This window comes from Aphidius gifuensis, linkage group LG1, assembly GCF_014905175.1.
Source record: "Aphidius gifuensis isolate YNYX2018 linkage group LG1, ASM1490517v1, whole genome shotgun sequence".
NCBI lineage: Eukaryota > Metazoa > Arthropoda > Insecta > Hymenoptera > Braconidae > Aphidius > Aphidius gifuensis.
In genome coordinates this window covers 15,246,285-15,263,436 of record NC_057788.1, presented here as the reverse complement: position 1 = coordinate 15,263,436, position 17,152 = coordinate 15,246,285, and the positions used below count along the sequence as shown (strand labels likewise).

The window sequence follows — 17,152 nt, the reverse complement described above, 5'->3', positions numbered from 1 at the left end:
GTATAACTATATTATTTCATTTTGAATTTTAGTTATTATTATTTAGTGCAGGGGGTTGACTTGGACTCAGAAAGGATAAGAAGTAAAGAAACCACGATTACTTCTTTTCAACGTTTTCATCAAGGAATAATAATAACTAAAATATAAAATAAAATAATGCTAAAATTTTATCACTAAATTGTACTGTTGAATTTGTCAAAAATTAAATTTAAAACTTAAAAAAATAATTTCTGTCCATAATGATAATTTAAAGACCACATAATATACTCAACTGATGAAAATACATTTCGACAAATTTATTGTTAAACTAAAAAATTGCATTGAAATTTAATGAGATTAATTCATCGCATATCTAAAAAAAGTATTTTTTTCATTTTTAATTTGCATTTTTCAATGATAGATGGAAATAAAAGTAAATTTGTATTATTTTATTTTATATTTTAGTTATTATTATTTACTGTGGGGGGTTGACTTGGACTTAGGAAGGACGAGAAGTAGAGAAACCACGATTACTTCTTTTCAACGTTTTCATCAAGGGATAATAATAACTAAAATATAAAATAAAAAAATGTTAAATGTTTATTACTGAATTATAACGCTGAATTTGTAAAAAATTAAATTTAGAACTTAAAAAAAAACACTTCTTTTCAAAATCATTTTTTGAAGACCACATAATACACTAAACTGTTGAAAACATAGTTCGACAGATGTATTGTGCATGTAGATAAGTGCATTTAAATTGAATGTGATTAATTCATTTCATATATGTATGAAAAATATTTTTTTTTATTTTTAATTTGCAACTTTCAATGATAGATAGAAAAGAAGGTAAATTTGTATTATTTTATTTTATATTTTAGTTATTATTATTTACTGCAGGGGGTTGACTTGGACTGAGGAAGGACGAAAAGTAGAGACACCACGATCACTTCTTCTAAACGTTTCCATCTAGGAATAATAATAACAAAAAGAGAAAATAAAATAATGTTAAATTTTTAATGGTGAATTGTAACGTTGAATTCGTGAAATATTAAATTTATAACTTAAAAAAATAATTTCTGTTCGAAATTATAATTTAAGGACCACATTATACACTAAACTTATGGAAGAACTTTTCGAGAAATGTATCGTACAAATAGAAACGACTATGAAAATTCAAAGTAATCAATTTATCTAATATGTAAAACAAGCATTTTTTTTATTTCAAATTTGCGATATCTGATTTTTTTTATTACATATTTTAGTTATTATTCACTGCAGAGGTTGGCTTGGACTTAGTCAGGACGAGAAGTAGAGACACCACGATTACTTCTTCTCAACGTTTCCATCAAGGAATAATAATAACTAAAATATAAAATAAAATAATGTCAAATTTTTAACGTTGATTCTTAAAGCCTTAAAATTTGAATTTTGACAAAACTACAATTTGACAAATGATTTGCAAAGAAGGAAAGTGCATGAAAATTTAAAATACATTTTCTTAATTTGTATAACAAGATTTTTTTTTATTTATAATTCAAATTTTTCAATAATAAACAGAAAACTCGTTATTATTTCATTTTGTATTGCAGTCAATATTCTTTTCTTTACTAATGACTGAAAAAAAAGTAGAAAATTAGGTATTAAAAAAAAAAAAAGAAAAAGAACAAACCGCGATATGTTAACTATCGACATTTAGAATATATATATTACAGTCTACGAGTTGCTTACTTAGCGCCTCCTAGTGGTCACACAATTCAACATATTACACGTTTTTGTAATGTTTCTGCAACCTTTATGCATTGACATTCCAAATACGTTTTAAAAAAACGTTTTCGTTATGCACAAGGTTGGAAATAAAGTGCATTAATGTATATGTTTCTTTATGCATAAAATATAAAAAATTTACATTTGCCATAAATTTTTATTATTATTTATCAAGATCGCGGTCTCTATTCTCGACAAATAATGAATAAAGTTTAACACCAAATTAATCAAATCGAAAATATCATACTCATAACATCTTTTTTTCGACAACGATTCCAACCATGCCGTGGCTCAGAGGATACTGCGCTCGACTCCAGAGGATGGGTCGTCAACTACCCTGGTTCGAGCCTACACAGGAACATTAAATTTCACCAAAATGATATTATCGTTATTCAAAATCTATGTAAATAAAATCGAAATACTTGTTAAAAGGAGAACTATGTGCTTTCAATATTTTTTTCTCCCAATAATTTTTTTTAAATTTAAAAAAAAAGATGACTTTTATAACATTTTGCAAATATCATAATTCAACGCATTTAAGAAATATCTTGAAAACGTTTTGAAAAGATGTCATCCACATCTTCTATTAACAGATCCGAATATATTCCAGATGCGGTACCAATACATAGTGTGAAACCGTATCTAAAATGTAACTGAAGCGTTGCAATACCTTTCACAGAAACATATCTAGAAGATATCTGAAACGTTAAGATACGTTTCACAAAAACCTATCAGAAACGTTTTAACCATTGTCTATAGTCCAGTTTTAACGGTTCGACAAGCAATCGGAATACATTTCAGATACATATTCAAAGTTTTCAGTAACGTATTGAAAACGTATTAGAAGCTGATTTTTGCTGATCGGGAGCTGTTACCGAGACATTTGTCTTACGTGATCTAGCAATCGCAATTGCAAATCACAGACATTCGCGGTCTAAGAATAAACTATATGATCTCCCTAGAACCGAAGATGAAGGGAATATTAATGATTATAATCCTGTTTTTCTTACAGTTTGGGAAGGGAATGTGGATATTCAATATGTAGGTAAAACTTCCTCAGCCCTATCAGGGTATGTTACAAAATATATAACGAAACATGAGCGATCAAAAACTCAAGCGATGGTCAATGATATTAACTCCACAGCACCATTGCTCACCAGATTATGGACTTTTGCTTTTCAAAGTTTAAATAATAGAGAAAATGGAGCTCTTAAAGCAGCAGATACATTATTAGGAACTTCTTTGAGTGGAACTGATAGTAATACAACAATAAAATAGTTGGACGGAAAAAGCTGCTGGTGAAGCGATGAAAGATTTTAAAGATATTGGTAATGCAGATGCAGAAGAAGAAGTCGATTTAGATGAACTGATCAGCGAGTTGAATAATTCTAAGAGTCTTCCAGAAAATGACTGATGTTTTTACGGATGATAAAAATGAACCTTTGAAAATTTATATTAGTGGAGAAGGTGGAACAGGTAAAAGCTTTCTAATCTACGTTATTGAAAATTGGATTCAAAAAACAATAAATCGTCAAATTGCAATTGCCGCTCCTACAGGCCTTGCTGCATTTGGTATTAACGGTATGACACTGCATAGAATTTTTTCACTGCCAGTTCAACATGGAGGTACACCAAACTACATGGCCTTATCTGACGGAGCTTTTGAGGTATTACGTGAACTCCTGTTTAGCACTCGGAATATAAATTTAGATATATTCCCTGTTGGTGACAGATTCGATGAACTGTGTCATTATATACAAAAAATGGCCTTCATCTGCTGTATGCTCGCTACCAACTAATGAAATGTGTGATGCAATAAATTCCGCTGTTAGACACAATAAAAACACAAAAAATATATAATCTCTGTGCAAATGATACCATCGATTATAAGCCTATTTATCGAAAAAAGGCAGAAAAAGACTTAGCTAACAATGAATATGATGCCAGTCGATCAGCTGGTTTAGCAAAAAATATAACAATTAAAACTGGTGCAAAAATCATGATTAGACGAAATATTCTCTACACATTACGCATGGTCAATGGTGCGCTTGGTACAGTTGTATCTGTTTCAGAGAGTATGGATGGTAAAAACTTGCAATCAATTGTCGTCAAATTAACTAAAGGAGGTCATGATTCTATAGTTAAAAGATGTAAAATTCCAGTTGTCTGATGGAGTGTTCGTAATACGTTCACAATTTTCTATTTGTGTTAGTTGCGCAATGACAATACATAAATCTCAGGGAGTTAGTTTAGAGTGCGCTATTATTGACGTCGGCGAAAAAGTTTTAGATGACATGCATAGCATATGGCTGAAGGAATATACTGATAGCGACGAGGATAAGGCATTAACTGATAATATCGATCACCAAACGGAAATAACACTCTCACATTACAAGAACTTATAAATCAATCGCTTTCATTGTGGAACGAAGAAACTGGTACATGTCTAGATTGTTTAACCTCAACGAAATTTTTTAGAAAATTGAAAATTCTTAAGACTGTTGTTGTTTCGAAGGTCAACTCTTTGTCAATGAATCAAAATGGTCAATTGCAAAACAATTATTGTTCGATAAAAGGGATACACACATCTAAAGTAGAAATTTGTAGATCTACATATAAAGTTAATTACGCTATATTCACTGATAGCGGTAAATCAAACCAACATTTCAGAAGTTATATAAAGCTCACTAAATAAATTTTAAATAACGATTCACGATCTGGACGTATGATGGGTTGTTATTCTTTCTAAGAGAACGATTGAAAGACTTTACAAAGAGATATGATATCACACAAAAAACAAAAATAAATTTTTGTACAAAAAAGGGAGTCAAGTATTCGAGATTAATTTTTTTTTTTTTTTTTTAAACATACAAAAAAAGAGGATATCGAAAAAGTCAAGTACAAAAGTACATATTTCTTTACAAATCATTGACCCATATGAATAGTCTTAACTTTTGACAAAATTTTATACTTGACCCCGCCCGGTTCTTCCCAAATAAAATTTCATGTCTTTCACACAAATGTAGGCTCAATAAAAAGTGAAAAATAGAAGTAATTTAACTGTATTAAATTAATTAATAAAAAAGACATTTTTTTTTTAAATTTACTTGATCCATTTTAAATCAGGAATCCTGTTCCATCCCTGATCAGCTATCCTGGCTCCAACCTAACAATCTGGCCAAGTTTGTAACAAGAAGCTAGTGGCATATTTTTAAAAGTATTCTTCTTGAAGCAAACCATCTATGGTTCCAAACAAGACACTATATCAGCATGAAACAAACAGGATATTGTTTATATATCAAGACTTTTTCTTTCTTATTACAAACCAATTATTGTTTATACATATTGTCTAAAAGTTTTTTTCTAAAAAATAGAAGAAGTTTTTTTTAGTGTGAAGAAAAATAATGCTAAATTATGAACATAAAAGCAGCGTTGCCAACCATACCTCAATTGTGGTAAGTTTACCATATTTTGATCTTCCATACCATATACCATAACGACTTTACCATATACCATAATCTAGTTTTTTCACCAAAAAATCAGAAATTTTTTTTTTTTGATTACAAACAGTAACATTTTTTTTTCATATTGGTAGACATACTTCCTCCTTGCTACCAATCAAGAAGACTAGAGAGATCTCTTCATTGGTCCCCAATATTTGCACACACTTACGCAGGGAGTTGATGAAAAATGTTGTAATGTGTGATGCTTTTTGGGTATATGTAATGAGCATAAAAAATGATGGTGATGAATATTTGTATAAAAATTTATCTGAGTGTGTGTTAAATATTTTAGCACTCCCACACTCAAATGCTGATAGTGAGAGAACTTTCAGTAAAATTAACTTGGCTCAAACAAAAATAAGAAATAAATTAGCTGTATCAACAATGCGTGGAATATTATTAGCTAGTCAACATGTTCTTTCCAATGGAAATTGCATTAAATTTAAGCTATCCAAAGAAATGCTTCGACGTATGACTACAAGTACTTTGTATGATAAACCAAATATTAAAGAAAAAGAAAATTATATTAATGATGATGATGATGAGTTAATGGGAGTTTTGTTTGATACAAACTAAAAATTTTAATTTTAAAAAATTAAACAATATACCTATATTGTTTTTTAATTGAAAATATATTTTACATTAAAGAGTACTAAAATTCATATGATAAAAATTAAGAAAAATTAATATGAAAAATGTCATTATTAATAAATAAATATATTAATAAAAATAAGTAAATATGACTAAATAAATAAATAATAAAAAAAAATTAATTGCATGGGGTGCATTCCTTTAATAAAAAATTTTTTTTCGTTTTGCAATTTCGCCCTGTAATACCGGCCAAAATTTTATAGGAAAAAGCTGTTTCGTGTAGTGGCAGTACTGGCACATGACATTATTTTTTTTGGCTTCCAATTATTAGATGGATAACTGTTCAATGTTTATATCGAACTGAAATTAATAGAAAATTGACTTGTTGTGATTGTTTGTTATTGTCACATAGGCCGTACCACACATTATCGTAAACTGGAATATTGCATAGAGAAATTTATCACTTTTGTCGTTGTTTCTGTTTCTTGTTTTTAGTCGGTGTTACAGGGCGAAATTGCAAAACGAAAAAAAATTTTTTATTAAAGGAATGCACCCATGGTTTCATTTAATTTATTTCAATAAAAAATTTAAAATTTCCTTCTATACCATAATGGTGTCCATTTTACCATATTTTCCCCTACTTCATACCATATTGCTGTTTTCAGAGTTGGGAACGCTGCATAAAAGTTAATTTACTGGTGTAATTTCATTTCTTCAGATTCAAATGTACAATGGAAAGAGAAAATTGACGATGAGATTCAGATGGACCTCTATGCTGATGATAATAAAGATGAAGAAAGTGAAGATGTTAAGAGAATAGAAAATATTCTTAAAAGTTTAATTAGTACACAATCTTGGACGATACCAACGCCATTAATTGAATATAAAATAATAATACATCGAGCGAATTTCGTAGGCAGAGTAATGAGTAGAATTAGAATTCGAAATTTCAATACATTCCCGGGTCATTAAAATATTAAATTAATTGTGACTTCAATTATTTATAGATCTATTGAAAAAAGGAATAATGAATGATAATTCAGATTCTGATAATTATGAAGCCATCTACCGTTTATCTGCACATCATTACACTGAAATTGATATGCAATCAATGTCAATCACTCATTCAATCATAGTGGCATATTTCTTGATGGAACAAAAAAAAGACATCGTGGAGTGCAAAAGAAATTTGAAAAATCTCCAAAACAATGAATTTTTTTTGTTTCTGGTTGCACTTGTTGACCCGAACAACAGAATAACGGGCAACAACTCACATCAAGCAGGTCATTTCGTAAAACAGCCTATCATAACTACGAATGTATTAGAGGCGATTGGAAGTCTTTATAATTATAGCTGCATTCAGATGATAACACGTTATCATATCGGTGGATTTATGATTTATCGCGCACTTCGTCCGATAAAAGCCAGTGAAAAAATATACGACACCTATGTCGTATTATTTCCTGATAATACAAAAGAAAAAAGAAATGATTGTTTGAAGAGGTACCACTTCACCTGTGAGTGCAAAGCCTGCACGACTAATTGGTCTGCACGTACCGTGGTGGAAGCTCGTATTCATTCAACGAGTTGTATCTCCTCAATATTAATATTGATAAAAATGCCAACTATTATTATTGTTTTTTTTTCAAAGAGTAAACTCGCAGATATTTCTGAAGTAGTCGATTCAGCAGTGGAGCTTTCCGACAAAGTTCGTGAGTCTTACAAGGAAAAAATAAAAATGGTGGTTTCTTGTGGAAGAATTTTAAAGAGACTATTTCGGTTAGAAATAGCAACACGGATGGATTAAAAACGTCATTTATGAATCCTAAAAGTTAAAACAAATTAAATTATATAAATATACCTAAATAAAAAGCTTTGATCTATTCTTAATCCGGTTCAGATCAGGACCTTAACTAAATTTCCACTTGGGAAGATATAACTCAAAGTAGAGTAGTCGTGAAGGTATCTTATTAGATTTCAAAAAATTGTTTTCCGAAATTTTATCACTTTTACAAATAAATTTTTTTCGAATAGTATTTATCGTAAAAAAAAAAAAAAAATTGCCGAACAGATCATCTTTTTTCTATGAAGGGCAATGAATTTTCTAGAGAACTTTTATGCCAAATCCGAAGTCATTACGACAATTAGTTCAGAAGTTCCGATCGTTCTTTTTCTTTGGGTGATGAATCCATTACTACGGCTGAGTCTTTTCGGCTTCTAGCCTCCGTAAAATATTTCTATATCGATTGATACACGCATGCTGCGAGGTGGAAATAACACTCAAACAAAATATTTCTGCTCTCGAGAGACATTTCAGGGTGGATTAAAAAAAAATAATATACATTATAATTGGAAGCCAGAGAAAGGGAGAGAAATTCGATTATTCTTGAAAATTATTAATTGATCGCTGCTCTGAGCAAATGTTTAGTTGAAAATGAGAAAAAGTATTCTTGTAGTAAGAAGAAAGCTTCTAGAAAATACATTGTTTAATTATTATTAATAATAAATTGTTTTCTTGTTTTTTTAATTTTTTGTAATAAGAAAAAAAAATAGATAAAAACAATATTCGATTTTTTTCATGCAGATATAGTGTCTTGTTTGAAACCATAACTATTTCTGAGAAATAAATGATTTCAGTTTATCTAAACTCCATGAAATTGGAATTAAATATTATTTTTCAAATATTTTGAAAATAGAATTTATTTTTCCAAATTAATTCATAATTAAAATATCATAGTAAAAGGTAAATGAGTTCTATATTTTTTGTATGAAGTGAAACTTTTTTACGGAGAGTAGCGACAAAATTCGAGGCCCTGCTAGCGTTACGCTGAGCATCACACGCTTCATCACACGCGGATCCAGAGGGGAGAAGTACATAGAGAGAGTAGAAAAGCTGGCAAGGAACAACTATAGCGTATGATAGCGTACAACCTCGGAGCGTCAGCTGGTTTGTGTATATGCGTGTTAAACAGTATATCTAACTGAGTATAGATCATATTCAAAATATTAATATTGATAATATTATCAATATTATATCGTAATTAACATTATTATTATTATAAATATTATTATTGATAAAATTATTGTTATTATTATTATTTTTCAGACTATCAATAATTTTTTACAATAGTAAAGATATTAATAATATTATCTATAATAATAAATTTTGAATATAAATACTGATAATTATCAATATTTATACATGAATGTTATTGTCAATATTATTATCAATATTATTAATATGGTTGATACTATTGTTATTATTACTAATATTATATCGATATTATTATTATCGATGATATTTTTGAAATTTTGGTTATTTTATTTATACTCTGGTAATATATGAATAATATTATTATAAATAACAATAATTCCAATAATATTATGATTAACAATAATATCAATATCATATCAGTAATAATATCAATTATATGAATTATAACGTCACATTAAAGGATGAAGAGCGTAATTGCCAAAAACGTCAATTTTGGAGGAAAAAGGGCGTAAGTGCAAATTTATGAATTTTCGGGTTTTTCATCTAATTTTAAGTACAAATATCCACCAGTAGGATATTTCTATCATAAATAAATCAATTTATAAAAAAACTCACATTGTCGAGTGGCCGTTTTTTGACAAACGCTTGACGAAAATAAATTATCGATGCAACAGACTTGACTGATTAGTCGTGAATGAAAACACAAAACTTGAAAGAAAATGAAAAAAAAAAAAATATCTCCATCTTCTTTATGTTTAAATGTTCCTTCACAAACCAGATGAGTGAACTAAATAGAAAATAATGGAAAAAAAGAATACGCTCACAATTATATCTGCAGTTGCACAGATTATTTTGCGGGTATTAGTGTGCGCCAGAAAATGCAAAAAGGAAAAACGACGATGATGGGTGTGTGACAGAGACAGAAATGAAAGATTAAGTTCACTAAAAGAAACGTTGGTCAACACAATCTTTTAACATTTTTTAAAGCCCCAAAGTGCCGAAAGCTAGAAGATCAAAAACATCTAATATAATTTTATTCATCGGTTGATTAAGAAGATCGAAAAATTTTTAAATTATAACGAAAAGAACATCAGATTAGTCATTTTTTCATTTATTTTTCGCCAATATAAGTCTAGGTTTTTACTCTAGGTAATTCTATGTACATACTTTCATTTCTTATACGACGCAAAATATTTTAATGCATCGAGTTTTTACCATGGGCTTATTTTTTCTTCTAAATTTTTCTCGTTTTGCATATAGGTATGTGTATGTGCCTGCATGTGTTAGTTATTCTATCATTGATGAATAGCAAAGTTTTTTTTTTTTTTTGCTTTCTTCAATGCATATATGTACACATGCATATTGACGACAGTTTTTTCATGAAGTAATGTGGAGAACCAACGTGAAATTTATTAAAAAAAAAAAAATCCGTTAAAGATATAAAGAATTTTGACGGCGATAAGTTGCGGGAAATACATAAACATTATGTATACATTGGCAGTAAATCATTATTATTTGGTATCTATATTGAAAATAAAAACTTAATGTCTATGAACTATCAATTCTGTGGGGCTCCTACAATATGGTTCGTTATCATGACAGGAGACACTGATAGATTTGAAAAATTATTCATAAGGATTTTAGAAAAAAAACTCAAACATTTTTACCCAAATTGTAAAAATATTGTAGCTCATAAGAAATTTGTCATCACAGAAGCTTTTATGATTAAAAAAAAAATCAAGTTCACAAAAGTGAAACAGGAGCCTGGCGTTTTTGTGATCACGCATCCTCACAATTATCATAGTGAATAAAATTTAGACTTTAATGATAACTTTTCTAATAAAAAAACCATCAGATACATCGCAAGTTGCCCACTTTGTAACTGTAACGATTGTGACGTACAAATGGAGGTAATGAATTTCATAAAAAATCACAATTGCACAATATTGAATAAAGATTACATACAAGGAAGTCCTGATAGTAAAGAAGTACAACACCAAAGAAAAAAGGCTTCAAAAACATTAGTTAAAAATACAAAAAAACATATTGCTATAAAACGAGAAAAGCCAAAACTCAGTGAGGCCACAGTAAATATATTGTTGAATTTTTTAATAGATGATAACTCTGATACCATTTTTTTTATTTCAACAAAAGAATTTTATTCGAAATTCATCACATACGCTTGACTAAAGCGACATAAAATAAAAACACAAATTCGTTAAGAAATTTCGGACAGTAAAAATAAGTTTGATTTGACTGAAAAAATTTTGATGACAATACACGATAAGCTCGTCGAGAAATAAATGGAAGAAGAAACAATGACATTCAAAATACATATATGTTAAACGATTCAATAAAAAACATGTATTATAAATATTAGGGTGGCCCTTAAAATGGTTAATGATGAATTCTTATGAGTGCACCCCCTAGAATGGTTCCAAATAAATAAAAAAAAATCCTGACAAAATTTCAAAGCCCTATCTTAATATTAACCCGTGCCTCAAGCCACTTACTTTTTCCCATTTAATTAACATGGTGATTTTTCTATATTTCAGTAATAATACTGTAGAGTCGTCTGTAAATATGTGAAAAATAGCATAGTATACCATTTTCTTCATTTTTTTATGTAGAATTTAACTGCATTCACCGGTTGTCGAAATTTTTAATATTGGACCTACTATATGGGTTAACCCAAACCAAAAGTCTCTAAATTACATAAAAAAAAAACTACAATCCGTCTACACTGGATTCTCCTGTTAACATTTATAATCTGAAAGATAAAAATAATAGGTCATTTTTTTTGAAATATCATATATGATTTAGACTCATTAACAACTTTTTTAAATACAAAATGGCGGTCTGACTTTATTGATCTAATTAATTTAAAAATTTTAAAAAACACTCAACTTTGTAAAAAATTTGATTTTATTATTCTTATTATTAACATTAATATTAGTATTATTTTTATTGTTATTAACATTATTATTATCAAAATAAAGGTTGTATTTTTGTCATTTTTCATAGATTTAACCAAATACGAATACATGTTAAGTTATTATTGATGCTTCAAAATTCTATCTCTTTAACTGCTGTTTCTTTATTCGCATTTTTTTTTTAACTTCAACTGATACTTGATCGTCAAAAAATGACGTTGCAGCTAATTGGGGATTAAGATACCAAAGATGGTTCAACATCTTTCCCAATGTTGCATCAGATATTTTTTTATCGACTGATTGATATTCGAACAGTACTTTCAAAAATTGAAGGTCATGGTTCGAAGCATGAATAGCAGACGAAGCCATGAACCAAGACTTCACGTATACTGTTACAATGAAATGACACATTGCAGTTAGTCCTTGTTTTTCAGCAGTTTTCAAATTAATTCGTTCACGAAATAAATACATTTTTAATGCGTAAATAGCTTTTGCCATCCAGCGAGCATGGTGAAATGCACCTGGGTATCTAAATTTCGCTTCAGAAGGTGGAACCTTGCCAATGACTATTCGGGTCAAATTTAATAGTTCTTGATAGTCATCTCTTAAACATCTATCTTTCAACTTATCCTGCACAAACAAATCGATTGCATCGATATGTTCTATAAGCTTATTCTTTAAACTTCCATCTTGTATACCTGTTGTGAACTTCGCATGATCTAAATTATTCCAGCCGTCTCGGAATCGTTTAAATAAAGAAACGTTTGGACTTCCAACTGATGGAATATATACTTCAAAAGCACTTCTTAATACCAGCTCAAAAATATGGTGTCGACAAGGAAAATAGAGTAGTTGCCTTTCTAACAATTGCTCTAAAATAACTGCTGCGCCTTTGTGAATCCCCAAATTAGCAGCAGTAGTATCACAGCATAGAGCTTTTATTTTGTCAGCAAGATTCCAATCAATAAGGACTTCGAATAATGCTTTTGCCTGGGTAGAACCCATGGAATTATCAATTTCAGGTACAGCTAAAAGCTGTTCAGTTCCATTTGCAGTTGCAACTACTGGCAGTCTCTCAAATAATTCATGCTTCTGCAAGTTTGGGAGAAGTTTTCCATCAAAATGCAGGGTCACTGCCTTCAAATCAACTCCGTTGAAAATTCCTTTTATTTTCTCTGCCAGATCTCTACGATGCTTTTCTCTTGTAGAGTGAATTGAATTTCTGTTTATTATCAAATCATTTGGATCGATGTTTAATGCTTGAGTCGTAGCAATGAGCAAATGGACTGCATTCCGATCTGATACTTTACATCTGTCGAGAACTGCTGATAATTTGGGTGTTATCACCAGTACAGTTCCACGAGACTTCTTGGCAACAGAAGGGCCTGCTTCAGTTTCATTACTAGCAGAAAAGTTAGATCCAGCACTTTTATGACTCAATGCGAGAGCAGACAAACCAGAGCTACCTGATTCTAATTCTGTTATTTCGTCTGAAAATCGAATACCACTATTAATATTCTCGAAATATATAAGCAGAGCCGGGAAGTTCGTCTGTTATTTCAGCGTGCCGTAAATACCATGCAACATGGTGAAATATAGTTTAAAAAAAGACGATCTGAACCTCATACATGGAAATAATGGCCTCTCGAAAAATAGCCTTATTTTTTTTGGCTTCTCAAGAAAGGCCTTATTTCTTTGAACTCTCAAAAATGGTCTTATATTTTTGGCTTCTTCTAAATGGCCTTTAAAAATGGTTTTTTCGTGTTTTTGGCCTAAAGAAATTCTCTCATGTTGTTGCATTCTTGAAAAATGTTCTCATAACATTTGCAAAAACATGAGGACATTTTTTAAAAAGCAATAACATGAGATAATTTCTTCAGGCCAAAAACATAAAAAAGGCCATTTTTAAAGGCCATTTTGAAAATTCCAAAAACATAAGGTCATTTTAAGAGGCCAAAATTATAAAGCCATTTTTAAGAGGCCAAAATTATAAAGCCATTTTTAAGAGGCGAAAAATATAAAGTCATTTTCAAAAGGCCATATTTCCATAAACGAGGTTCAGATTGTCTTCTTTTTTAACTTCATTCCACCACGTTGCCATGATATTTACGGCAAGCTGAAATAACAGACGAATTCCCAGCTCTGTATTTAAGTTATTACGGAATAACTAACAAAATGACCGTACTGACAGTCATTTTGTATCTTTTTTTAAGTAATTGTCGAAAAGTTATTCCTTACCTAAGCGTCGCTGCTCTTCCTCTGCTTTTCTTTTTCTCTGCAAATATTTTTCTTGTTTTTCAATTTCACGTTAGCTTTGTTCTACACTATTTGGAGTTTCAATGTTGGCGATATATTTTCTACGATTGTTTCGTTGATCTAACAAAAACTCTTTTTTGACTTCATCAATATTGTGATCAACAAACCCATGTGCAATATCAAAAAGTTTATTCAAATTTGAAGAAAAATCCTGCTCTTTAACAACGTTGGACGGTCGAGATCGATTTTTCTGTAAATTACGCCATTCTTGATACAAATTGTCAAGTTTCTGTACGCATCGATGTTCAACTTGTGTGGGGATACTAGCTTTTTCCCAAAATAGTAAAACCTCTTGTATCACTCGACGTTTACTGTCACATAATTGTAAACTGCCATGGCGTAGGTAAAAAAACAATATTTGAGGACTTGTAAATTTGTTGGCAGTTGATTTCCAACGATTTGAACGTCTACGTCACCTACTAAATAAATATTCTGACGAAGAACAGGTAATGAATCCATAGTGCAAATTCTAAGCTAAACTATATTGATTTGTAAACACAATAACTAAAACTCAATGAGTAATATTTAATTTACTGTCAAAATTCAATATACGCTCGAGTGTGTAACGACGTACAATATTAACAGCTGATTCTTCAACATGCGTAAGACAGTGTTGGATTAATGACATATCTCAGATTAGTTGGGAAATTTTGTGCGTAGTTTACGGTATCACACTTTTGTTTCATATAAAATGTATAATATCCAAAACAATAATTAGTGCATTCGTTCGCCGTCGTGTCGTGATTCTGTCGCAGTGAATGGCGCTTGTGTCGTGCAGTGACATAAATAACTAAGGGAATGAAAATATCAACAGATGATAAGAACAACAATAATAATATTGAAGTTAATAATAATCATAGTGATACTATTAATGTTAATAATAAGAATAATAAAATCAAATTTTTTACAAAGTTGAGTGTTTTTTAAAATTTTTAAATTAATTAGATCAATAAAGTCAGACCGCCATTTTGTATTTAAAAAAGTTGTTAATGAGTCTAAATCATATATGATATTTCAAAAAAAATGACCTATTATTTTTATCTTTCAGATTATAAATGTTAACAGGAGAATCCAGTGTAGACGGATTGTAGTTTTTTTTTTATGTAATTTAGAGACTTTTGGTTTGGGTCAACCCATATAGTAGGTCCAATATTAAAAATTTCGACAAGCGGTGAATGCAGTTAAATTCTACATAAAAAAATAAAGAAAATGGTATACTATGCTATTTTTCACATATTTACAGACGACTCTACAGTATTATTACTGAAATATAGAAAAATCACCATGTTAATTAAATGGGAAAAAGTAAGTGGCTTGAGGCACGGGTTAATATTAAGATAGGGCTTTGAAATTTTGTCAGGATTTTTTTTTATTTATTTGGAACCATTCTAGGGGGTGCACTCATAAAAATTCATCATTAACCATTTTAAGGGCCACCCTAATAAATATATATAAAATGTTCATTTTTTTTTTCTATTACGTTGAATAACCATTCACCGCAGCAGTTGAAAAACATATTTTTGCCATCATGATATAATATTTACTTACCTTAAAATTATTTTTATATTTATGCACACAAGATTCTGCCAATTTGAAATATTGCACGAAATGTAACAGTAGAAACCATACAGATCAAGAATTCGGGATGAATACGAACCAACGAAAATTTATGTTGTGCGACAGTATGAATCACATAGCGAAAAATTGCCAACAATTGCAACAAGGACAGAAAAAAAAAAATATTCATCAAGTTAACACCGACGTCCTTCTATGCGTCATTCATTTCTTTTAAAAAAACCAGAAATTTGAAGAACCTTTACGAGATATCCAAACGATGTAGAGAGAACCAGTAGTGAACCATAGAGAGCCAGTCAAGTGAAGGTAGTGATCATTCGAGAGCCAGACAAGTTGTGTCGTGTCACGACAGCGTTGAGTGCTAAGCTACTATGCGTTCTCTTCTCTCACTCACGCGCTCTCCCACCTGTCACCCCGGACATGCGCAGCACGCTTTCTTAGCCCGCAACACGAATAGGTATACAATCCAGCCCGTAGCCTTGGGAGAGTTTGTCTTCTTGACGGATGCAGGGGAGACTTTTACCATGGTGAGGTTTAACGTATCAAGCTCGCTACGGGACCCCAAGTACATACGAAACATGTGCCGCACTGACACTACTCGTTGCAGACTTGACCCTCCACAGAGCTTAAGCAGTGACCCTTAGTTTGCTAACTCAGCATCAATAAGACGACGTGGATTATGGTACTTGTCTACCAATTGTGCCCACGCTTCTTGAAAATGATCCCCGGTGACTTGAATACCGCTGATGATGTTAGTTGTCTCTTTGTCAAGTGCCTGAATAAGGTATCTGAACTTGCACGTTCAGATAACCCCTTTTCGTTGATGGCAAATTGTGTGAATAACTCTTGAAACTTTAACTACAATGTGTAGTCTCCGTTGAATCTTGGTAGATCCAACAGTGGCAAATCGTTGGTGGCTGCTTGGTCCACGATGGTCTGAACTGTTGGTATTGGCTCAGCAAGTTTCTTGAGTGCTCTGTTGAACTCAGTTGATCTAGTTAAATAACCCTGATGGGTTGTCTCATATTTGTTATCACGCAAATACGATCTATTCTGCCTGATATCAAGTTGTTCCGCATTGGTAAATCCTGCCAAGTAACGTATTAGCATTGTGTGGCCACGCTGGTATTCACGTCAGGCATTGACCAATTCGTCGTTGATGGTTTGTAATTCACTCTGGTCAACTTCCCTATTTTCTTTAATCTGAAGTTGGAACCTGTAACATGACATTTTCACTTACATAAAAATGCACGTACCTGCTCGGGCTAGTACCGAATGTCACCTTTCCTCCATGTGACACCATTAAAATATTATTTATTGGGGGTGGGTTTTCTTCGCTAAAACCAACAAAAAGCTCAATTAAAAGTTCACGACCAGGATTTTTTGTTACAAAATCAAGAAAAAAAATTAAAATACGAATAACCCCAATGAAATAAATAATTGAAAAGCCTACGAGGACAAACAAGAATCGCTCAGTGTGCTGGTTATGGTCG

At 30.8% G+C, this 17,152-nt stretch overlaps 1 protein-coding gene across 1 annotated transcript; it reads right to left on the bottom strand.

Moving 5' to 3' along the window:
* Nucleotides 1–11,909: 11,909 nt before the first annotated feature.
* On the bottom strand, nt 11,910–14,651 carry LOC122857241. The gene is made up of 2 exons (XM_044159347.1): nt 14,007–14,651; nt 11,910–13,258 (listed from the first exon to the last, which is right to left on the bottom strand). The coding sequence occupies exon 2, from the start codon at nt 12,771–12,773 to the stop codon at nt 11,910–11,912; it is 864 nt and encodes a 287-aa protein (XP_044015282.1). The 5' UTR covers nt 12,774–13,258; nt 14,007–14,651.
* Nucleotides 14,652–17,152: the final 2,501 nt, after the last annotated feature.